The 26333-nt window shown below is 43.2% G+C and overlaps 1 protein-coding gene across 5 annotated transcripts in view; it reads right to left on the bottom strand.

Moving 5' to 3' along the window:
• megf11 (multiple EGF-like-domains 11) overlaps positions 1-26333 on the bottom strand; it is a 559910-nt gene that overhangs the window by 83452 nt on the left and 450125 nt on the right. For 4 of the 5 annotated variants that reach the window (XM_061969469.2, XM_061969471.2, XM_061969472.2 and 1 more), the window contains 3 exons: positions 16602-16765; positions 16401-16503; positions 1473-1619 (listed from right to left, as the gene is read on the bottom strand). In XM_061969469.2, the coding sequence (XP_061825453.2) occupies positions 1473-1619; positions 16401-16503; positions 16602-16765 (414 nt within the window). Of the gene's footprint in view, positions 1-1472; positions 1620-16389; positions 16504-16601; positions 16766-26333 lie in introns of those variants that run through there. The other variant, XM_072913990.1, reaches the window with a different exon arrangement.

Here is a 26333-nt window from a genome sequence, read left to right as displayed (position 1 = left end):
TGCCTCCTCGTCTTAGTGAAGGTGTGTTCGCCTTCTGTCATCCATTGTTCCCACGCAGTTAGCAGTCTAGCTTCGAATGCCCTGTTGACACCAATATCTAGCGGCTGGAGGTCTTTTGTCAATCCACCCGGAATGACGGCGAGTATTGAATTAAGCGCGTAAGCGTGTCTCTCAATGTGCTGTTATGAGCTAGCAAATATAACAACTACACTACCCAGCATGCAACGATAGTTACGAGCATGCGCGGTAGCCCTGAGAAGCGTTGTTGTATGCTGGCAGTTAGAATGTGGTTATGAGCACGCTGTGAGTAAACGTTGAGAACTCAGTTAACACGCCTCGTCTGCATTATTTATAATTAGACAGACAACACACTTAATAGGAGCCATTTTGGGGTCTTTACATAAACACACAAATGGAAATGAAACGTCACATATCCCAGCATGCACCGCGCGCTTCTTCGTCATCCACTGTTCCCACGCAGTTAGCAGTCTAGCTTCGAATGCCCTGTTGACACCAATATCTAGCGGCTGGAGGTCTTTTGTCAATCCACCCGGAATGACGGCGAGTATTGAATTAAGCGCGTAAGCGTGTCTCTTAATGTGCTGTTATGAGCTAGCAAATATAACAACTACACTACCCAGCATGCAACGATAGTTACGAGCATGCGCGGTAGCCCTGAGAAGCGTTGTTGTATGCTGGCAGTTAGAATGTGGTTATGAGCACGCTGTGAGTAAACGTTGAGAACTCAGTTAACACGCCTCGTCTGCATTATTTATAATTAGACAGACAACACACTTAATAGGAGCCATTTTGGGGTCTTTACATAAACACACAAATGGAAATGAAACGTCACATATCCCAGCATGCACCGCGCGCTTCTTCTACGGGGAAAAAAGCTGGCGGCTGTTTACCGTAGTTGCGAGACCTAAACTTTATGAAAATGAATCTTAATATTTATCCATATATAAAGCGCACCGGGTTATAAGGCGCACTGTCAGCTTTTGAGAAAATTTGTGGTTTTTAGGTGCGCCTTATAGTGCGGAAAATACGGTATTTGTATTGAACCGTTTCGGTACGGGGGTTTCAGTTCTGTTCGGAGGTGTACCGAACGAGTTTCCACACAAACATATTAAGTAGCCGCCTCCGCTTCCTTCTGCCTGTCTCTGTCAGTCCTCTACACAGCACCCAGCATTGTCCCACCCACACAACCATCTGATTGGTTACACACAGAGCGGTAACAGCCAATCAGCAGTGCGCATTCAGAGCGCATGTAGTCAGTGCTTAGCGTTTAGCAGGTAATCATCAGGCTGCGGACTCTCCCCAAATGATAATAAACACCTCCCAGTCAACTACTAGTAACATCACTATGAGCCCGTTGACCTTCTAGAAATACAAAAGGCAGCTCAGCTCGCTCGCAGTCCTGGCTTGAGGTGAAGGCTAATTCGCTTTTAACATAATGTGGATGAACTTACTTCTTTTGCAGGAGGTCCCTCTGTATCCAGGTGCACAGACACACGTTCCATCCTCAGGTGAGCAGGAGCCTCCGTTCTGACATGGGCAGCTGAGTGAACAGTTGCTCCCCCAGAAGCCTTGCGGGCACACGTTATCACAATGGATTCCTGCAGGGCACATGTCACATATGAACGTGAAAGGCTGTAAGAAGGCAGCGATTGCAGTGTAGTGGAAATGGTTCAAATCTTAAACAGGAACAAAAGAGAAGTTGTTGCAAAAGATTTATTTCATCATTATCAGATGGTACAAGGTTGGATTGGGTTGCCATGATTACAGACAACGTCCCCGGAGACTAGAGATGCGCGGTTTGCGGGCACAACCGCGGAGTCCGCGGATTATCCGCGGATCGGGCGGATGAAATTAAAAAAAATTAGATTTTATCCGCGCGTCGGGTCGGGTCGGGCGGTTGAAATAAAAAAAAATTAGATTTTAAATAGATTCAGGCGGGTGGCAGTTACACCAATTCGGAAATATATATACATAGTTAAATGTTGTTACCCACATACGAAAAACGAGCAGGCACCTGCTGCATATGCCACAACAGAAGAAAAAAAAGAAAAAGAGATGGACACTTTTACGGAGCGGAGAAGGGACGCCTCGCCGGGGTCCGGGACCGAGGCCCCTTCCCCCGAGAGGGCCCCACCGGGAGCCGTAGCTGAGGCGATCCGCGAGAAGGGCCCGACGCACGTCCAGGGTCACCACCGCGCCCACCGCACCGACACCCCGCCTCGTCCGCCTTCGCCGCGGCCGGCGTCACGCGCAGCAGGTAAGCAGCTTACCTGCCCGCCACCCCTGTTGCCGGGGGCGCGTAACAGGGGTCACTCCGCGCGCAGTGCGCTCACGAAAGGGGTGGGGCTCACCCTGGTTGATATAGACAGCAGGACGGTGGCCATGGAAGTCGGAACCCGCTAAGGAGTGTGTAACAACCCACCTGCCGAATCAACTAGCCCTGAAAATGGATGGCGCTGGAGCGTCGGGCCCATACCCGGCCGTCGCCGGCAGCGAGACGCGCTTGGAGGTGCGCTCAGCGCGGCTCCCATATGATTGCGCACTGGTGTGCGTCTGGGTCGTGACAGCGTGGCACGCGAATGTCTGTGCTGCATTGGATCAATCTCCTTTCTTTAACAGGCAAAAGCTTTATAACCTCACTAATGCCTTGCATCGTCTATATTAGATATATAACAACGGGCGGGTGCGGGCGGGTGCGGTTCTGATCAAATGTTACATCGGGTGGATGGCGAATGGTTGACGACTTTCCGATGCGGTTGCGGATGAAATAATTGCCTATCCGCGCATCTCTACCGGAGACGTTGGGTGATGCGCTCTCGTGAACGAGCGCGCACACACAAGACTTGGTCCAACGTGGTTAGTTATACGCTCTCTGGTGTTTCAAAGGCCATCATAGCAAACAACCAAGATAAAATGTACACCGTCAGGGCGACCCGCCCTGCCATGTCCTGTCCTGGTTCAATCCGACTTTGTTTCTCTCTGGACTTTGGTAGACACGTCTACATGCCTGGCAATCTTCTCCTTCCAGCTTACACATTGCATCTTTTCAAAGGAGATTCACAGTAAAAGGTCAGAAATGCCACTACACATTCCCAGTGTCAGATTTCAGCAGATCTGCAGTGGCTCGTTTACTCAGCATGGATCCTCGATTGATTTCCACCCAAATTGAAGGGGCATGTTTTTGGTTGTTGTTTTTTTAAATAATCAATCTCATCTTTTCAAACTCCCTGTTATTCTTGAATGTCTTCTATTTTTGATCTGACGAGGGCACCATGCCAGGGTGTTGATTAACAGGGCTACCTCTCCGGAGAGCTTCAGCTTGTCTCCCATTCTCTTTCAGAAGAGTTTGGTTTAAAGTACAGTACAGAAAGGAAACATGAACAGAGTGTGGGAAGGTGTCACAGCGTGTCGAGAGTGCTCGGTTCCAAGCGACACATGAGAAAATGCCGCATCCATACAGGGGGCCCTTGCTGTGCATACGGATCCATTAGCACATCCATCAGAGCGCCGCCTTTTCTGTCAAGCATGCCGGTGCCTTTGAAAACTGAGCACCAAAGTCACATGTACTGTATATGCATGCAGGTTCTTAAGACATGAACTATATCGTAGCCTGCACACACTTAAAGTTATGCACTGTGCATCCTTTCAAACGCCTGCCTTTATCTTTACGCCTCATTTCAAAATTCCTTTGAGTGAGAATAACGTGGCCATTAAAGCGGCGTTACCTTTGAATTAGACTTGGACTAAACTCCGGGGACTCATTTCGTACCCGCAACACAAGCACCTTAAGGGTTGAATGTGGATGAGCAGAAAGGATAGGAAATATTGGTGCTGATGAAGAGGGTCTACACCAACCATGATTTAGTCAGGAGCCTATCCGTCAACTTCAAAAGAAGAGAAACATTGATGCGGGCGTGTTTGAGGTTCTGCTCACGTGGAGAAGAAAAACAACGAGTGAGGAAATGACTGCGGATGGAACATGGCACTTCTCGGTCTAATGGTGACAAACAGAGGTACATTGGATACCTGGTGAGCCAGAAGAAAAAGACAGAGTTGAAGTGTCTTCAAAGGAGCTGTAAAGGTTCCATAGGTCTCACCATCCAATTTGTTCAAAGCAAACCACTTTAATTCTCGCTCGGTTTACTTCCCAAGCAGGTAAACACTAAGTATCAATTACAAACACTTACAATCTCATCTGAAATGAAGTGAAGTGAACATGGACTAGATGGGATGAAGTCCTGTTTCAAGTGTCAACAAGGTCAGAGTCAGGTGTGCACTTGTGGGTCACATCTACTTGGCCTTACCCGCTCACACCCTCGAACTAAAGGAGAGAACCTTGACAGGTTACCATCACAAACCACATGTGCTTATAGTAGAAGAAGTAGAAGAATACAATTGAATAAGCCTACATTATTCCTGTAATGGGGCCACAGTCAGTAAAGGGTTTGAATCACTATTTTATCCCTCTGTGAGTACTACGGCTTTCTCCCAGGTTCTAAAGTCAAGTATGTCAGGCTAATTGGAGACGCTACATTTTCTGAAAAGTTGTTTGTCCCGATGGACCTTGCGATTGGCTGGTGACCATTCCAGGGTGTACCCTAACTGAGATAGGTTCCTGTTCACTCGTGACCCAAATGAGGACCAGCGTTATAGAAAAGGGACTGATGGACATTCCTGACATCCCATATGATTTACAATTCATCCATTCATCCATTTTCAATAGCTCTTGTAAGGGACTTAGCTGGAGACTATCCTAGCTGCCTTCAGGGTACACCCATCACAAATCAATCCCGCATAGACAATCATTAACGCTCACATTCACACTTTTTTGAAAATGAGATATAATTCATCTCATATGTGAATCATAACTGACTTAACTTAAGAGAATTGTTGTATTTTATTGATGTACCGGATTATAAGGCGCATTGCCGACACCAGCAGATGACATGGCACCCCAAACCATCACTGATGGTGGAAACTTTACACTAGACTTCAGGCAACGTGGATCCTGTGCCTCTCCTGTCGTCCTCCAGACTCTGGGACCTCGATTTCCAAAGGAAATGCAAAATTTGCATGGTTGGGTGATGGTTTGGGGTGCCATGTCATCTGCTGGTGTCGGTCCACTCTGTTTCCTGAGATCCAGGGTCAACGCAGCCGTCTACCAGCAAGTTTTAGAGCACTTCATGCTTCCTGCTGCTGACCTGCTCTATGGAGATGGAGATTTCAAGTTCCAACAGGACTTGGCGCCTGCACACAGCGCAAAATCTACCCGTGCCTGGTTTACGGACCATGGAATTTCTGTTCTAAATTGGCCCGCCAACTCCCCTGACCTTAGCCCCATAGAAAATCTGTGGGGTATTGTGAAAAGGAAGATGCAGAATGCCAGACCCAAAAACGCAGAAGAGTTGAAGGCCACTATCAGAGCAACCTGGGCTCTCACAACACCTGAGCAGTGCCAGAAACTCATCGACTCCATGCCACGCCGCATTAACGCAGTAATTGAGGCAAAAGGAGCTCCAACCAAGTATTGAGTATTGTACATGCTCATATTTTTCATTTTCATACTTTTCAGTTGGCCAACATTTCTAAAAATCCCTTTTTTGTATTAGCCTTAAGTAATATTCTAATTTTGTGACACACGGAATTTTGGATTTTCATTTGTTGCCACTTCAAATCATCAAAATTAAATGAAATAAACATTTGAATGCATCAGTCTGTGTGCAATGAATAAATATAATGTACAAGTTACACCTTTTGAATGCAATTACTGAAATAAATCTAGTTTTTCAAAATATTCTAATTTACTGGCTTTTACCTGTATATATATATATATATATATATATATATATATATTTTTTTTTTTTTTTTTTTTTTTTTTTTTCTAAATTGAAGACATTTCCTTGTGGTCTACATAACATGTAATGGTGGTTCTTTGGTCAAAATGTTGCGTAGATGATGTTTTACACATCATCTTCAAGCCGCTTTCTGACAGTCGCTTCAGAATGCACCGTTTTGTGGGCGGTCTTATTTACGTGGCTCACCTTTGACAGCGTCTTCTCCCCGTCATCTTTGTTGTAGCGGTGTAGCGTGCAAGGACGGGGGTGGAAGAAGTGTCAAAAGATGGAGCTAACTGTTTTATTGACATTTAGACTATACCTAAATCCATAACAGAGCAGCAACACCTCATCCGGAAACAACAACAAGTCCGGAAATGTGTCCTGTCAAAAACCGTCCGACCGGAAGTCTCTAATAACTAAAGTTCCTTGGGCGATTAATGTAAACTCACTACACCGGTATGTTTTAGCGCTTTCATGGTGAGTTTACTGACAGATATAAGTAAGAACTTTACACTACTTTATATTAGAAATGGCAACAGTGGAGGATGAACAAGAAGATTGACTACGGCGTCACACGGACTACAAAGGCGGAAGCGGGGCAATTTTTCAGGATTAATGCAGATCCCAAATACAGATCAGCAGGTAGCAGAGGGTAAGAAAAGTTGGTTTTGCATAATATTGCGAAACAAAATGCTGGATAATATGTCTTCCCTTATACACTGCAAAAAGTCAGTGTTCAAAAACAAGAAAAAAAAATACAAAAGTTATGGGCATTTTACTTGAACTAAACTAAATTATCTGCCAATAGAACAAGAAAATTTGGCTTGTCAAGACTTTCCAAAACAAGTAAAATTAGCTAACCTCAATGAACCCCAAAATACCTTAAAATAAGTACATTCTCACTATTAACAACTGCACTTTTCTTGATAGAAAAAACATATATACATATATATATATATATATATATATATATATACAGCCAGGCCCCCGACCAAATTTTTTTTGATTGTAATTTTGAAGAATTTATCTGAATGTGCATGAACTATTTCTGTTCAAAATTGTTAGAAATGTCACATGTTAAATATTAACTGTCAGTTTACTGTACTGTGCCAACTGTACTACTATATGAGTACCTATTTTCTATTGTTTCATTGAAGATAAAACAGCAATGTTCATTTGGCTGTCATCTGTTTTAATTATGAGACACAATTGTGTCAAAATCATAATTTTTTTTTTTCATGCTTGAAATAAGAAATGATGACTTTAAAAAAGTAGTTTTATACTTGTGAGTGTTGATGACACAGCTTTGCAACACTTGATATTCTAGTTTCAAGCATGTTTTACTCAATATAGGTCATCAAATCTCAGCAACAAGCTGTAATATCTTACTGAGATCATTTAGGACCAAAACACTTAAAACAAGTAAAACACTCTAACATAAAATCTGCTTAGTGAGAAAAAATATCTTATTAGACAGAAAATAAGCAAATATCACCCTTATTTGAGATATTTAATCTTACTTAAATTTCAGTTTTTGCAGTGTGCAGCTGAATATAAATGCCTGATTTTTAGGTAAGCATGTTAGTGCCTGACTATTAAGTAATTTGGGGAAAATGTGTTCACTCTAATTTATAACACTAACATGTGACTATACTAAAACTGCAAGTTTAGTATAGTAAACATTTACACAGCTTGGAATTCAATCTTCTTTTACAAGCGTAAAGAGGCATCTACTGTCGAGGTTTAGTATCTTGCTAAAGAGCACCTCAACATCAACAAACACTTCTCATTTTACATATTTAGATTTTAAGCAGGTTTTGAACCTACAACCTTCTGGTCCACATGAGCTTGACAGTTAAATTGAGTTTGTATTGTTTCCAAACTGCATGATATACCGTATTTTCCGCACTATAAGGCGCACCTAAAAACCACAAATTTTCTCAAAAGCTGACAGTGCGCCTTATAACCCGGTGCGCTTTATATATGGATTAATATTAAGATTCATTTTCATAAAGTTTCGGTCTCGCAACTACGGTAAACAGCCGCCATCTTTTTTCCCCGTAGAAGAGGAAGTGCTTCTTCTTCTACGCAAGCAACCGCCAAGGTAAGCACCCGCCCCCATAGAACAGGAAGCGCTTCTTCTTCTACTGTAAGCAACCACCCGCCCGCGTAGAAGAAGAAGAAGGGCGCGGATATTACGTTTCATTTCCTTTGTGTGTTTACATCTGTAAAGACCACAAAATGGCTCCTACTAAGCGACAGGGATCCGGTTCATGAAAAGACGCAATCTCTCCATCCGCATACGGACTACTATTTCACAGCAACTGCCTAAAGACTTTCAAGAAAAGCTGGCTACTTTCCGTGCATATTGTAAAAACAAGATAGCTGAAAAAAAGATCCGGCCAGAGAACATTATCAACATGGACGAGGTTCCACTGACTTTTGATATTCCTGTGAACCGCACTGTGGATACAACGGGAGCACGTACGGTGAATATTCGCACCACAGGGAATGAGAAGTCATCCTTCACTGTGGTTCTAGCTTGCCATGCTAATGGCCAGAAACTTCCACCCATGGTGATATTCAAAAGGAAGACCTTGCCAAAAGAGACCTTTCCAGCCGGCGTCATCATAAAAGCTAACTCGAAGGGATGGATGGATGAAGAAAAGATGAGCGAGTGGTTAAGGTAAGTTTACGCGAAGAGGCCGGGTGGCTTTTTTCACGCAGCTCCGTCCATGTTGATATACGACTCCGTGCGCGCCCACATCACGCTGGTTTTTAATATATTATTAAAGTTTGACTGACCTATCTGACTGTTTTTTTGACATTCCTTTAGCGCAGTTAGATGCGGCTTACAACACGGGGCGGCTTATAGGTGGACAAAGTTTTGAAATATGCCATTCATTGAAGGCGCGGCTTATAACCCAGGGCGCCTTATGGTGCGGAAAATACGGTAAGCACTTTTTCAGACTGCATCGAGAAGAGTACAGAGCTGATGCAACCAGCTTCGCAATTTCTAGCACAAAGTAAAGAAAACGAAAAAAGTAAACATTTGCAATTAGGGATGATGTTCGAAACAGATTCTCCCGATTGTTCGATAAGAAAAGAACCGATTCCATGGACTGGAATCACTTTTTGAGAACCGGTTCCCGTTTTCGAGGCCACTATAGTAAAGAAAAAGAGTTGGTTCTTTATTCGAATCCCTGGGAACGAATCCCTTCCCACGTACAGGAAATGCCCTGTGGGACCTGCAATGTTATGCTCATTTGATTGCACATTCAGATAAATTCTTCAAAATTACAATTAAAAACATTTTGGCTGTATATATGTGCACTAATTGACTGAAAGAGCACGCACTTGGCGCGATGATGTCATGTTATCCATGGAAAAATGCATTTTTAGACAATATGATTTGCCTGAGCGGCTAGGAGACCCCGAGAGTAACAAGCGCTTGCCTTGTTGCCTTTCCATTAAGAACAATAAATTAGTTTTTAGTATAAGTAAATGTAATGCCGAGCGCATATCATTATGTCAAGATAATGGCACTAGCATTTACTTCATTTAAGAATATTTTTCAACATATTGAGCAAAAAGGTCTCTTTTTTTTCTACCAAGAAAAGTGCACTTGTTATTGTGAGAATATACCTATTTTAAGCTATTTTGGGTTCATTGAGGTTAGCTAATTTTACTTGTTTTGGAAAGTCTTGACAAGCCAAATTTTCTTGTTCTATTGGCAGATCATTTTGCTTAGTTCAAATAAAATACCCCTCATTTTTGTATTTTTTTTTTTCTTGTTTTTGAACACTGACTTTTTGCAGTGCACTTACATTTACATAATAAAGTTGTTGGTTTACACCTGCAGTGTCAGTGTCAACATTGCTTATAGCAGGGGTGCTCACACTTTTTCTGCAGGCGAGCTACTTTTCAATTGATCAAGTCGTGGGGATCTACCTCATTCATATATATCATTTATATTTACTTATTTATGAAATATATGTTTTTGTTAACAAGTTAAAGGTGTTTAATGATAATGCAAGCATGTTTAACACATATAGTTAATATTGTTAATACATTAAAGGTGTTTAATGATAATACAAGTATGTTTAATACATATAGTTAATATTGTTAACAAGTTAAAGGTGTTTACAGATAATGCAAGCATGTTTAACACATATAGTTAATATTGTTAACAAGTTAAAGGTGGTTAAAAATAATACAAGCATGTTTAACACAAATAGTTAATATTGTTAACAACTTAAAGGTGGTTAAAGATAAAACAAGCATGTTTAACACATATAGTTAATATTGTTAACAACTTAAAGGTGGTTAATGATAATACAAGCGTGTTTAACACATATAGTTAATTGTTACGATCCGCTGCCCGGATCATAGTTTGTTTATGTTTGAGTCACGTGTTTTCAGCACCTTGAGTTTAGTTTGTTTCTGTTGCCATGACGGCAGATTGTACGCACCTGCCTCTGGTTAGTGTTCGGGACGCGCACCTGTTGCCCGGGCACTAATCAGAGGGCTATTTAGTCTTTGCCCTGGCCTCACTCGGTCTGGCTTCCTAGTTTGTTCCCATACAACTGAAACGACGTGGTCGCATAGTGATGCGGGTGTGGTTCTCCCAAGGATGCAGACGGCTTCGGACACAGCTTGCAGGTAGGAAAATGATTTATTTTAAATATAAATCATATGATGAATAAACAAAAGACATGCACGTAGCACAAAAGGCAAAACAAAAGGACTAGCGTGGGAGCTAGCAGGAAAAAATAGCATAGCATGAAATCTAAGTAGTCGTTATTAGTTGTATGGGAACAAACTAGGAAGCCAGACCGAGTGAGGCCAGAGCAAAGACTAAATAGCCCTCTGATTAGTGCCCGGGCAACAGGTGCGCGTCCCGAACACTAACCAGAGGCAGGTGCGTACAATCTGCCGTCATGGCAACAGAAACAAACTAAACTCAAGGTGCTGAAAACACGTGACTCAAACATAAACAAACTATGATCCGGGCAGCGGATCGTAACAGTTAATATTGTTAACAAGTTAAAGGTGGTTAAAGATAATACAAGCATGTTTAACACATATAGTTAATATTGTTAACAAGTTAAAGGTGGTTAAAGATAATACAAGCATGTTTAACACATATAGATTCCTTTCTTTCATGAAGACAAGAATATAAGTTGGTGTATTACCTGATTGTGATGACTTGCATTGATAGGAATCAGACAGTAGTGATGATAACGTCCGCATTTTCGAATGGAGGAGAAAAAAAGTCCTCCTTTCTGTCCAGTACCACATGAAAGTGGTTGGTTTTTGGCATCTTATTTGTCCAGCTTCCGTACTCCTTTGTATACACTTTACAAGAAATACATTGTCGGCAAACTCCGTAGCTTGCTAGCTTGTGCACGCCAGCTTTCTGGGACTCTTATTTTGGTAGCGCAGGCAGGATGAAGCAGAGCTTTTATTGTGCAACTGTGCAGTCGGTCTTTGGAGTTTTGACGACAGGTACGGCGCCAGAGTCTGTTGAAATAAAGTGTTTCTCGCCTTCCTGTCGGTAATTCTAATGAGCTGGCAGCAGCCAGCGTCATCTCAGAAGACCCTCGGGTGCCGTGAATGTCAATCAAGTGACGAAAGTGACGTCATAGTGAAGATTTATGATCGCTCATTTTTAGGACTATTTTTTTAATGCCTGGCTGGTGATCGACTGACACACCCTCCGAGATCGACCGGTAGATCGCGATCGACGTAATGAGCACCCCTGGCTTATAGACATTAAAGTCCACTTCATCCCTGACCGAGTCCTGTGACCCTAAGGTCCTCTCTCTGCCCTTCTTTTTTTCCTGAGAGTCCATTATCAAGGTACGAAAGCTTGGAATGTGTATGAATGAGTGTTTGTCCGCACCAATGGGTTGCATGCTGAACCCTGGTCCTGTACCCCGGTGACACAATTAAGGTAGACAGATGGTCCCGACCCGTGCAGGATTTAGAGCAGAGAGGTCCGCTCTTGCAGATAATAAAAGCCACCATTTCTCAGAATAAATGCCCCGAGCTCAGGAGGGCTGAATGTGAACAGGGCTGTGCAGAGCTGGCAATCTTAACCATTCTCTCCACGAGAGCATCTCTCCACCCATGCAGGCAAGCGCACCCTGCATTCAACCACCCGCACCCTCGCAGGATATTTGACTTTCCGATACAGCATGACAGTTTTGTGCATAATGATGTTGAATCCTTTGGGTGACAGGAACATTCATGTACTTCTAGCTCTTCGTGTTATAAATGGCAAGCTTACATAGATGCTTGGTTTGGACTGAGTAAGGCATTCATTTATTAACGTGAACATTATTAAAGATATACAGGTAAAAGCCAGTAAATTAGAATATTTTGAAAAACTTGATTTATTTCAGTAATTGCATTCAAAAGGTGTAACTTGTACATTATATTTATTCATTGCACACAGACTGATGCATTCAAATGTTTATTTCATTTAATTTTGATGATTTGAAGTGGCAACAAACGAAAATCCAAAATTCCGTGTGTCACAAAATTAGAATATTACTTAAGGCTAATACAAAAAAGGGATTTTTAGAAATGTTGGCCAACTGAAAAGTATGAAAATGAAAAATATGAGCATGTACAATACTCAATACTTGGTTGGAGCTCCTTTTGCCTCAATTACTGCGTTAATGCGGCGTGGCATGGAGTCGATGAGTTTCTGGCACTGCTCAGGTGTTATGAGAGCCCAGGTTGCTCTGATAGTGGCCTTCAACTCTTCTGCGTTTTTGGGTCTGGCATTCTGCATCTTCCTTTTCACAATACCCCACAGATTTTCTATGGGGCTAAGGTCAGGGGAGTTGGCGGGCCAATTTAGAACAGAAATACCATGGTCCGTAAACCAGGCACGGGTAGATTTTGCGCTGTGTGCAGGCGCCAAGTCCTGTTGGAACTTGACCGACACCAGCAGATGACATGGCACCCCAAACCATCACTGATGGTGGAAACTTTACACTAGACTTCAGGCAACGTGGATCCTGTGCCTCTCCTGTCTTCCTCCAGACTCTGGGACCTCGATTTCCAAAGGAAATGCAAAATTTGCATGGCTGGGTGATGGTTTGGGGTGCCATGTCATCTGCTGGTGTCGGTCCACTCTGTTTCCTGAGATCCAGGGTCAACGCAGCCGTCTACCAGCAAGTCTTAGAGCACTTCATGCTTCCTGCTGCTGACCTGCTCTATGGAGATGGAGATTTCAAGTTCCAACAGGACTTGGCGCCTGCACACAGCGCAAAATCTACCCGTGCCGGGTTTACGGACCATGGTATTTCTGTTCTAAATTGGCCTGCCAACTCCCCTGACCTTAGCCCCATAGAAAATCTGTGGGGTATTGTGAAAAGGAAGATGCAGAATGCCAGACCCAAAAACGCAGAAGAGTTGAAGGCCACTATCAGAGCAACCTGGGCTCTCATAACACCTGAGCAGTGCCAGAAACTCATCGACTCCATGCCACGCCGCATTAACGCAGTAATTGAGGCAAAAGGAGCTCCAACCAAGTATTGAGTATTGTACATGCTCATATTTTTCATTTTCATACTTTTCAGTTGGCCAACATTTCTAAAAATCCCTTTTTTGTATTAGCCTTAAGTAATATTCTAATTTTGTGACACACGGAATTTTGGATTTTCATTTGTTGCCACTTCAAATCATCAAAATTAAATGAAATAAACATTTGAATGCATCAGTCTGTGTGCAATGAATAAATATAATGTACAAGTTACACCTTTTGAATGCAATTACTGAAATAAATCAAGTTTTTCAAAATATTCTAATTTACTGGCTTTTACCTGTATAATATAAAATATGACCGAAACAGATGCAAAAGTGAAACTTACGCAACTTTCTCATATGCTGCCACAAAAACATTTGTTTTATTTTACCTTTCTTTTATCACTTATTCCAAAATGCTGGTGCTGTGTGGGAATTCTTATCACATGTGAGATGAGCGAAATGTGCCATGCTGGGTTTGCCGCTCAGGTGGAAGAAACCATTTTGCATTGTTGGTAGGAGGATGTGGGTCAGGGCTATTCAACTACACTGCAAAAAGTCAGTGTTCAAAAACAAGAAGAAAAAAAATACAAAAATGAGGGGTATTTTATTTGAACTAAGCAAAATTATCTGCCAATAGAACAAGAAAATTTGGCTTGTCAAGACTTTCCAAAACAAGTCAAACTAGCTAAGCTCAATGAACCCAAAAATAGCTTAAAATAAGTATATTCTCACTAATAACAAGTGCACTTTTCTTGGTAGAAAAAAAAAGAGACCTTTTTTCTCAATATGTTGAAAAATATTCTTAAATGAAGTAAATGCTAGTGCCATTATCTTGACATAATGATATGCGCTCGGCATTACATTTCCTGAAACCAGCAAACTTATACTAAAAACTAATTTATTGTTCTTAATGGAAAGGCAACAAGGCAAGCGCTTGTTACTCTCGGGGTCTCCTAGCCGCTCAGGCAAATCATATTGTCTAAAAATGCATTTTTCCATCGATAACCAGTGACATCTTCACTGGTTTTGGGGTTTGTACAAACCCCGTTTCCATATGAGTTGGGAAATTGTGTAAGATGTAAATATAAACGGAATACAATGATTTGCAAATCATTTTCAACCCATATTCAGTTGAATATGCTACAAAGACAACATATTTGATGTTCAAACTGATAAACTTTTTTTTTTTTGCAAATAATCATTAACTTTAGAATTTGATGCCAGCAACACGTGACAAAGAAGTTGGGAAAGGTGGCAATAAATACTGATAAAGTTGAGGAATGCTCATCAAACACTTATTTGGAACATCCCACAGGTGTGCAGGCTAATTGGGAACAGGTGGGTGCCATGATTGGGTATAAAAGTAGATTCCATGAAATGCTCAGTCATTCACAAACAAGGATGGGGCGAGGGTCACCACTTTGTCAACAAATGTGTGAGCAAATTGTTGAACAGTTTAAGAAAAACCTTTCTCAACCAGCTATTGCAAGGAATTTAGGGATTTCACCATCTACGCTCCGTAATATCATCAAAGGGTTCAGAGAATCTGGAGAAATCACTGCACGTAAGCAGCTAAGCCCGTGACCTTCCATCCCTCAGGCTGTACTGCATCAACAAACGACATCAGTGTGTAAAGGATATCACCACATGGGCTCAGGAACACTTCAGAAACCCACTGTCAGTAACTAAAGTTGGCCGCTACATCTGTAAGTGCAAGTTAAAACTCTACTATGCAAGGCAAAAACTGTTTATCAACAACACCCAGAAACGCCGTCGGCTTCGCTGGGCCTGAGCTCATCTAAGATGGACTGATACAAAGTGGAAAAGTGTTCTGTGGTCTGACGAGTCCACATTTCAAATTATTTTTGGAAACTGTGGACGTCGTGTCCTCCGGACCAAAGAGGAAAAGAACCATCCGGATTGTTATAGGCGCAAAGTGTAAAAGGCAGCATGTGTGATGGTATGGGGGTGTATTAGTGCCCAAGACATGGGTAACTTACACATCTGTGAAGGCACCATTAATGCTGAAAGGTACATACAGGTTTTGGAGCAACATATGTTGCCATCCAAGCAACGTTACCATGGACGCCCCTGCTTATTTCAGCAAGCCACGTGTTACATCAACGTGGCTTCATAGTAAAAGAGTGCGGGTACTAGACTGGCCCGCCTGTAGTCCAGACCTGTCTCCCATTGAAAATGTGTGGCGCATTATGAAGCCTAAAATAGCACAACGGAGACCCCCGGACTGTTGAACAACTTAAGCTGTACATCAAGCAAGAATGGGAAAGAATTCCACCTGAGAAGCTTCAAAAATGTGTCTCCTCAGTTCCCAAACGTTTACTGAGTGTTGTTAAAAGGAAAGGCCATGTAACACAGTGGTGAACATGCCCTTTCCCAACTACTTTGTCACGTGTTGCAGCCATGAAATTCTAAGTTAATTATTATTTGCAAAAAATAAATAAAGTTTATGAGTTTGAACATCAAATATGTTGTCTTTGTAGTGCATTCAACTGAATATGGGTTGAAAATGATTTGCAAATCATTGTATTCAGTTTATATTTACATTTAGCACAATTTCCCAATTCATATGGAAACGGGGTTTGTACATTTGGCAGTAGAATCAGCAAAATGAGCGGGACTAGCTGTGCTGGGCCAAATCCAAATATACATGTTTTAGCTCGGATCCTGCCTCCAAATATTTACATGCTGGTGTCACCAGGTTGTGGATGACAAATATTGGCTGTAATGCAAGCACAGTTTCATGGCAGGATTCAGTGTGCCGGCTAGAAGTGCTAATTTGGGGCTTACATCGCTTACATTACACATGACCTGCCGGCTCAGTGGCACAAACAAATTGGACATTTAATTAGCGGAACACGGCTTAGATGCATGTATGCTTTGTTTATTTCAAGTCTGTTTAGTTTCTCGTGACCTTGACTTTCAGCTGCAGAAGGTAGAAATGAATATTTTGTTTTAAAGTATAGCAGAATTAGTACCAACCTGTCCAGCCGGGGTGGCAGTGGCAGTACCCACTCACAGGGTCGCAGCTATCAGCATGACTGCAGTCACAGCGCTCCCTGCAGTCCAGCCCAAAAGTGCCATCCTGACAAAAAAAAAAAAGACATCTAACTTTCATCCAACGCTGACAAAATCAAGCAGACGTCAGGGTCATTTGGGTCTTTGTGATTCTGTCAAACATACAGGACAGGACTCATCGCAGTGTTCTCCCCTCCAGCCCGGGGAGCAAGTACAGGTGCCATCAACCGGGTCACAGGCGGCGCCGTTGGCACACAAGCATGACTGATTGCAGCCCAGACCCCAACAACCACTGGAGCACAGAATAGAGCAGTCCACCCCCTGCCAGCCTGGAGGATGATGGAGGAGAGACAGTAAATACAAGACAACGCTCAATACTTGATATACCGTATTTTCCGCACCATAAGGCGCCCTGGGTTAAAAGCCGCGCCTTCAATGAACGGCATATTTCAAAACTTTGTCCACCTATAAGCCGCCCCGTGTTGTAAGCCGCATCTAACTGCGCTAAAGAAATGTCAAAAAAACAGTCAGATAGGTCAGTCAAACTTTAATAATATATTAAAAACCAGCGTTCTAACAACTCTGTTCACTCCCAAAATGTACGCAAATGTGCAATCACAAACATACGTATATCAACATGGACGGAGCTGCGTGAAAAAAGCCACCCGGCCTCTTCGCGTAAACTTAAACTCACCTTAACCACTCGCTCATCTTTTCTTCATCCATCCATCCCTTCGAGTTAGCTTTTATGATGACGCCGGCTGGAAAGGTCTCTTTTGGCAAGGTCTTCCTTTTGAATATCACCATGGGTGGAAGTTTCTGGCCATTAGCATGGCAAGCTAGAACCACAGTGAAGGATGACTTCTCATTCCCTGTGGTGCGAATATTCACCGTACGTGCTCCCGTTGTATCCACAGTGCGGTTCACAGGAATATCAGTTGCTGTGAAATAGTAGTCCGTGTGCGGATGGAGAGATTGCGTCTTTTCATGAACCGGATCCCTGACGCTTAGTAGGAGCCATTTGGTGGTCTTTACAGATGTAAACACACAAAGGAAATGAAACGTAATATCCGCGCGCTTCTTCTTCTTCTACGGGGGCGGGTGGTTGCTTACAGTAGAAGAAGAAGCGCTTCCTCTTCTATGGGGGCGGGTGCTTACCTTGGCGGTTGCTTGCGTAGAAGAAGAAGCACTTCCTCTTCTACGGGGAAAAAAGATGGCGGCTGTTTACCGTAGTTGCGAGACCGAAACTTTATGAAAATGAATCTTAATATTAATCCATATATAAAGCGCACCGGGTTATAAGCCGCACTGTCAGCTTTTGAGTAAATTTGTGGTTTTTAGGTGCGGCTAATAAATACGGTAGAATGTGAGATATAACAGGATAATGCGTACATTCATCATTTGCTTTCAAAACGCTTACAAAAAAGTGGGAGCCCATTTCTATGACTTGATGGGGTCCCTGGGACCCCATTTTGGAAAATTCCTAACGCCAACAATGATGGAGTATTGGTGCGTGCAAAACAGCAGCAGGCGGCTGTGGCCTGCGGGCCGGTTCGAATACTAATCAACACCCCTGTAGTAGTAGTAGTAGTAGTAGTCTAAAATGTACATGCTACAGTATACAATATTATATATTGGTAGTACTTTTTGTCTTAACTATTCATTTAATTTAATGATAAAAACCACATATGAGGTGGATTTTTTTCCAAAGTAAAGAAGAAAAACCTCTTCCCAAGAACTCGTCTAGAAAATATCTTATGATATTTTACTATGTAAAAACTGACCTGCACTGCAAAAACTGAAATCTAAATAATATGAAATATGTCAAATAAGGGTGATATTTGCTTGTTTTCTGTCTGATAAGATCATTCTTCTCACTAAGCAGATTTTATGTTAGTTTTACCGTATTTTCCGCACCATAAGGCGCCCTGGGTTAAAAGCCGCGCCTTCAATGAACGGCATATTTCAAAACTTTGTCCACCTATAAGCCGCCCCGTGTTATAAGCCGCATCTAACTGCGCTAAAGGAATGTCAAAAAAACAGTCAGATAGGTCAGTCAAACTTTAATAATATATTAAAAACCAGCGTTCTAACAACTCTGTTCACTCCCAAAATGTACGCAAATGTGCAATCACAAACATACGTATATCAACATGGACAGAGCTGCGTGAAAAAAGCCACCCGGCCTCTTCGCGTAAACTTAAACTTACCTTAACCACTCGCTCATCTTTTCTTCATCCATCCCTTCGAGTTAGCTTTTATGATGACGCCGGCTGGAAAGGTCTCTTTTGGCAAGGTCTTCCTTTTGAATATCACCATGGGTGGAAGTTTCTGGCCATTAGCATGGCAAGCTAGAACCACAGTGAAGGATGACTTCTCATTCCCTGTGGTGCGAATATTCACCGTACGTGCTCCCGTTGTATCCACAGTGCGGTTCACAGGAATATCAAAAGTCAGTGGAACCTCGTCCATGTTGATAATGTTCTCTGGCCGGATCTTTTTTTCAGCTATCTTGTTTTTACAATATGCACGGAAAGTAGCCAGCTTTTCTTGAAAGTCTTTAGGCAGTTGCTGTGAAATAGTAGTCCGTGTGCGGATGGAGAGATTGCGTCTTTTCATGAACCGGATCCCTGACGCTTAGTAGGAGCCATTTTGTGGTCTTTACAGATGTAAACACACAAAGGAAATGAAACGTACGGTATATCCGCGCGCTTTTTCTTCTTCTACGCGGGCGGGTGGTTGCTTACAGTAGAAGAAGAAGCGCTTCCTCTTCTATGGGGGCGGGTGCTTACCTTGGCGGTTGCTTGCGTAGAAGAAGAAGCGCTTCCTGTTCTACCGGGAAAAAAGATGGCGGCTGTTTACCGAAGTTGCGAGATCGAAACTTTATGAAAATGAATCGTAATATTAATCCATATATAAAGCGCACCGGGTTAAAAGCCGCACTGTCAGCTTTTGAGTAAATTTGTGGTTTTTAGGTGCGGCTAATAGTGCGGAAAATACGGTACTAGTATTTTCTTAGTCCAAAAAAGACAAGTTCTTCAAAAGGGAATGCAAATTCTACATAGAGGTAGTTTTAAGGAATAATGTAATGTAGAATGTCATCTTACTTTTGCATTCAAAAAATTTGATATAAGTGTCGTCAAAGAGTAAAAATGCATTTCTTTCAATATGCATCATAACAAAAAGGGTAATAATATAGATGTTGATAGTCCAACTCATACACTGCAAAAAGTCAGTGTTCAAAAACAAGAAAACAAAATACAAAAATGAGGGGCATTTTATTTGAACTAAGCAAAAGTATCTGCCAATCAGTGACGTGCGGTGAGGTTGATGGCTGGTGAGGCACTGACTTCATCACAGTCAGATTTACAAACATATGAACCCTAAAGAGTATCTTATTCACCATTTGATTGGCAGCAGTTAACGGGTTATGTTTAAAAGCTCATACCAGCATTCTTCCCTGCTTGGCACTCAGCATCAAGGCTTGGAATTGGGGGTTAAATCACCAAAAATGATTCCCGGGCGCGGCGCCGCTGCTGCCCACTGCTCCCCTCACCTCCCAGGGGGTGATCAAGGGGATGGGTCAAATGCAGAGGACAAATTTCACCACACCTAGTGTGTGTGTGTGACAATCATTGCTACTTTAACTTAACTTTAACTTTACACATACAAACTGTAGCACACAAAAAAGCACATTTAATAAAAAAAACGTTATTATGGTCTTACCTTTACTTAGAAATGTGCCGCTGTTGTGCTGGATTAATGAACCCCCTCACGGGAGTGTTATATCAACTAAAGCCCTCACTTCAACTTTCCACGTGCAAGATTGAATCTATTTAAAAAAGTGTAACCGAGGGTTTATAAATGTCGCCTATACTGTATGAAACTACAAAATAACAAACACGGAGGCTCCAGTTTACACGAGGACCACTTTATTTACATTCTTTCAAAAACTTCCGCTCCACTCCAACGTGTCATCACTTCCGCTCTTAGCGCCTTCAAAATAAGAGCTCAAGGCATATACTGTATAACAGCGCATAACAGGAACTTAACATCACAAAGAGGAAAGCCCATGAAAATAGGTTACAAAAGTTATTTAATAAGAAGCCAAAAAGTGCAAAAACAATTATGTTCATGTTGGAGGAGTTGTGAATTAGGTACACCTGCAGTCTGCAGGTGTACCTAATGTTGTGGCCCTGCAGTCATTCACAACTCCTCCAACACGAACATTATTGTTTTTGCACTTTTTGGCTTCTTATGAAATAACTTTTTTAAATAGATTCAATCTTGCGCGTGGAAAGTTTAAGTGTGGGCTTTAGTTGATATAACAATTCTACGGCGAGGGTGCAGGAGGCGAGCCTCTGCCAGTGCGTCTTCGCAGCAGTTTTATGATCGCTCAGCACAAGAAATACGTTACACACATACAGTTGTTGACAAAATACACTGTACATTATATACCTCAGCTAACTAAACTATGGAAATGTATAATATAGTTCATATAGCAATACGGTCTCACTGCACAGCAGGCCAGCAGTTAGCCGAGTCATTGCGCAATCCATGTTGAGGCACTGAGTGACGTGCCTCAACTGGCTGCTGTTCACCGCACCGTCTCTTCTCAGTATTTGAACGGCAAATGTGAAAATTCAGCGATTTTGAATAAAAATAATCTAAAACTGGTGAAGTTAAATGGAAAATAACTTTATAGTATAATCACTGGATACATTTAACAATTTAATATATATTTTTTTCTTTTTACATTTTTTTTCTTTCCATGATGGCAGGTGAGGCCCTGCCTCACCTGCTTCTAGTGACTGCAGGTCACTGCTGCCAATAGAACAAGACAATTTGGCTTGTCAAGACTTTCCAAAACAAGTAAAATTAGCTAACCTCAATGAACCCAAAAATAGCTTAAAATAAGTATATTCTCACTAATAACAAGTGCACTTTTCTTGGTAGAAAAAAAAAAGAGACCTTTTGGCTCAATATGTTGAAAAATATTCTTAAATGAAGTAAATGCTAGTGCCATTATCTTGACATAATGATATGCGCTCGGCATTACATTTCTTGAAAGCAGCAAACTTATACTAAAAACTAATTTATTGTTCTTAATGGAAAGGCAACAAGGCAAGCGCTTGTTACTCTCGGGGTCTCCTAGCCGCTCAGGCAAATCATATTGTCTAAAAATGCATTTTTCCATGGATAACATGACATCATCGCGCCAAGTGCGTGCTCTTTCAGTCAATTAGTGCACATATATACAGCCCGGCCCCCGGCCAAATGTATTTTTAATTGTAATTTTGAAGAATTTATCTGAATGTGCATGAACTATTTCTGTTCAAAATTGTTAGAAATGTTAAATGTTGAAATATTAACTGTCAGTTTACTGTACTGTGCCAACTGTACTACTATATGAGTACGTGTTTTCTATTGTTTCATTGAAAATAAAACAGCAAAGTCCATTTGGCTGTCATCTGTTTTAATTATGAAACATGCTGAAAATTTTAATTTCCCCTCAGGGATTAATAAAGTATTTCTGATTCTGATTAACTAAAAGCTTTACTAAAAAGAGAAGTTTTCAAATGTTTCTTAAAACTTTCAACACAGTCAAGATCACGGAGTGACTGGAGCAAATTGTTCCAGAGTCTGGGAGCTATTGCCTGGAATGCCAGGTCTCCACGGGTTTTAAAACAAGTTTTTGGGATCTTTAGAAGACCCTGTCCTGAAGACCGGAGGCTGCGCCCTGAAGAGTAGGGGCATAGCAAGTCAGTGATGTACTGAGGGCCCCCACCATGCAACGCACGGAATGTCAGGACTAAAATGTTGCGGAATTTAACTGGGAGCCAATGAAGACTGCATAAAACAGGGGTGATATGGGCTGTTATGGATGCACCGGTCAAAAGTCTGGCAGTCGCATTTTGTACCGTCTGAAGTCTCTTTAACGTTGACTTGTTGAAGAGAGTGAAAAGAGTATTGCCTATAGTTAATACGAGATGACTGATGAAATGAATGATCATTTCGAGAACCAATTTTGACAACAAATTTCTCACTTTAGAAATATTTCTGAGATGATAAAAACAGTTTTTGGTCAGTTGATGGCAGTGACTCTCCAAAGACACGGACTGATCCAACACAACCCCAAAGTTTCTGAGGATGCTTTAAACAGATGCACCCAGAGCACCAAGCATGCTTTCCAACCTTGAGACCTCCAAATTCGGGAGATTGGTGGGAGGGGGGGGGGGTAATACAACGTAAACCGTTGTACAACCAAAAAGTAACCACAGAACACTATACCCAACATTCACAAGGAGATGGCAACAAACAACTTAGATCACTCTATTACAGGCAGCATCTGTGACATTTAATTTGCAGGGTTAGGCTGTCCTCACTCAGGTCCGCACAGACCTGGAGGGGGCGTGCCTTAAGTCCGGCTGGAAATCGGGAGAAATTCGGGAGAATGGTTGTCCCGGGAGATTTTCGAAAGAGGCACTGAAATTCGGGAGTATCCCGGAAAATTCGGGAGGGTTGGCAAGTATGGCACCAAGGGAGTTCTTGATCAGGGAGCAATTATCAGAGTTTCCGTTTTCCATCCATCCATCCATCCATCCATCTTCTTCCGCTTATCCAAGGTCGGGTCGCGGGGGCAGCAGCTTAAGCAGGGAAGCCCAGACTTCCCTCTCCCCAACCACTTTGTCCAGCTCCTCCCGGGGGATCCCGAGGCGTTCCCAGGCCAGCCGGGAGAGATAGTCTTCCCAGCGTGTCCTGGGTCTTCCCCGTGGCCTCCTACCGGTCGGACGTGCCCGAAACACCTTCCTAGGGAGGCGTTCGGGTGGCATCCTGACCAGATGCCCGAACCACCTCATCTGGCTCCTCTCGATGTGGAGGCGCAGCGGCTTTACTTTGAGCTCCTCCCGGATGACAGAGCTTCTCACCCTATCTCTAAGGGAGATCCCCGCCACTCGGCGAAGGAAACTCATTTCGGCCGCTTGTACCCATGATCTTGTCCTTTCGGTCATGACCCAAAGCTCATGACCATAGGTGAGGATGGGAACGTAGATCGACCGGTAAATCGAGAGCTTTGCCTTCCGGCTCAGCTCCTTCTTCACCACAACGGATCGATACAGCGTCCGCATTACTGAAGATGCCGCACCGATCCGCCTGTCGATCTCACGATCCACTCTTCCCCTACTCGTGAACAAGACTCCGAGGTACTTGAACTCCTCCACTTGGGGCAAGATCTCCTCCCCAACCCGGAGATGGCACTCCACCCTTTTCCGGGAGAGAACCATGGACTCGGACTTGGAGGTGCTGATTCCCATCCCAGTCGCTTCACACTCGGCTGCGAACCGATCCAGTGAGAGCTGAAGATCTTGGAGTTTCCGTTTTGTTTGACTTAATCTGGAGGAAATTCGAGGACAACCAGTTTTTAATACAGGATACGCACTCCAAGAACTCAGAAACTTGAAAACCAGTTGTGTAACAAGCAAACGATCGAATAAGTTCTCTGAAAGTCTTGCTTTTATGACACAATTTTGTCTGCCTCAAATCTGATTTACTTGCTCGGATATCTTCAACATGGAGCTGGACGCATGGAGTGAGACAAAATGGACAATTTGGAGAGCTGTCCGAAACACCTGCCAGCTCCCGGCGGGGGGAAGTGCCCTCTCTCCACTGCTGTGCATAATTTTGTAGTCTATTGACTGCTGCAGACATGTGGAGCGTGACATCTGGAGGGCTATTGATGATGCCGTCATATCCAGCCTGTTAAAAAGTGAGGAAAGTCGCCTCTTGTTGACTCAATCATTCTTTACACTGACTGTGTCAGAGCCTAACAACAAGCATCGATTCCTTCCTCTCACTTGCCAGTGCCGTGATGAATGACCGTGAACACTCACATTTGAGTACACAAAGCAATAAAGTGACGGTGTCACTACAAGAAGAGCCATCAGCATCTTTTTATCTCAGGAAACTCTCAAAGTTCCGGGATGACAGGACCCCGGCCACAATGTTTTATTGACCTTTTATTGAATCTCGTCTTACTGTTTTTTTTCCCCTGCTGGTATCAGTATCTAAAAGCCAAACATAAAGATGTCCTGAATTACTACTCGACAGCAGAATGACTCAGCAGAATCTTTAAACTAAGCATTTACTGTAAAATCCACAGTGAAATATAACCCACTTCAAAGCAAAAGTTGAATGTTTTATGTTTTTCCAAGCTCGTACTTTACTTAGACACCACAAACTGTCCATTTATGAATCTACAGTATTCTTTGTTTATACCTTCTACACAGGGTCACATTTTTTCACCTGATCAGGTAGATGCTAATTTAATAATGCTAATAAAGAGAACAGAATCGGTGACAAAGGGCAGCCTTGGCGGAGTCCAACCCTCACTGGAAACGTGTCCGACTTACTGCCGGCAATGCGGACCAAGCTCTGACACTGATTATACAGGGAGCGAACTGCCACAATAAGACAGTCCGTTACCCCATACTCTCTGAGCACTCCCCACAGGACTTCCCGGGGTACATTTGTCACCGATTCTGTTCATAACCTTTATGGACAGAATTTCTAGGCGCAGTCAGGGCGTTGAGGGGATCTGGTTTGGTGGCTGCAGGATTAGGTCACTGCTATTTGCAGATGATGTGGTCCTGATGGCTTCCTCCGGCCAAGATCTTCAGCTCTCACTGGATCGGTTCGCAGCCGAGTGTGAAGCGACTGGGATGGAAATCAGCACCTCCAAGTCCGAGTCCATGGTTCTCTCCCGGAAAAGGGTGGAGTGCCATCTCCGGGTTGGGGAGGAGATCTTGCCCCAAGTGGAGGAGTTCAAGTACCTCGGAGTCTTGTTCACGAGTGGGGGAAGAGTGGATCGTGAGATCGACAGGCGGATCGGTGCGGCGTCTTCAGTAATGCGGACGCTGTATCGATCCGTTGTGGTGAAGAAGGAGCTGAGCCGGAAGGCAAAGCTCTCGATTTACCGGTCGATCTACGTTCCCATCCTCACCTATGGTCATGAGCTTTGGGTCATGACCGAAAGGACAAGATCACGGGTACAAGCGGCCGAAATGAGTTTCCTCCGCCGAGTGGCGGGGCTCTCCCTTAGAGATAGGGTGAGAAGCTCTGTCATTCGGGGGGAGCTCAAAGTAAAGCCGCTGCTCCTCCACATCGAGAGGAGCCAGATGAGGTGGTTCGGGCATCTGGTCAGGATGCCACCCGAACGCCTCCCTAGGAAGGTGTTTCGGGCACGTCCGACCGGTAGAAGGCCACGGGGAAGACCCAGGACACGCTGGGAAGACAATCTCTCCCAGCTGGCCTGGGAACGCCTCGGGATCCCCCGGGAGGAGCTGGACGAAGTGGCTGGGGAGAGGGAAGTCTGGGCTTCCCTGCTTAAGCTGCTGCCCCCGCGACCCGACCTCGGATAAGCGGAAGAAGATGGATGGATGGATGGATAATAAAGAGAACTCCGGCTTATTAGTGATTCCCAGAGCCCAAAAAAAATCTGCGGGCTCAAGAGCGTTTTCTACTCAGGCTCCAGTACTATGGAATGCCCTCAATCAATCAATTCCTTTATTGTCATTGTCATAATAACACTTAAGTCATACATGAACGACAAGATTTTGTTTGAGCTTTGTCCAGCGGCATAGAAACTGCATTGATGTGCAGGTTGACAATAGTTTTCATTTTAGCATTGTCAGGAAGATCGCGATAAGAGGGAACAGTCAGATGTCTGATGGGTGTTACGTTGATGTTGCAGCAATGCAATGTCCAGAGCACAATTATTGAGGTGGTGAAGAGTGAGGTAATAAGATGGTCCGGGGCAGCAAAGGGGCAGGCTGTTCATTTTGCAGTCTCACATCCTGGGGATACAGACATTCTGGTGGTCCTGGCGCGAATCAATCT

The sequence above is a fragment of the Nerophis lumbriciformis genome, linkage group LG10, assembly GCF_033978685.3.
Source record: "Nerophis lumbriciformis linkage group LG10, RoL_Nlum_v2.1, whole genome shotgun sequence".
In the NCBI taxonomy this organism is placed as follows: Eukaryota; Metazoa; Chordata; class Actinopteri; order Syngnathiformes; family Syngnathidae; genus Nerophis; species Nerophis lumbriciformis.
Note: the sequence above shows the minus strand (reverse complement) of the source record. Positions and strands in the feature narration are given on the sequence as shown.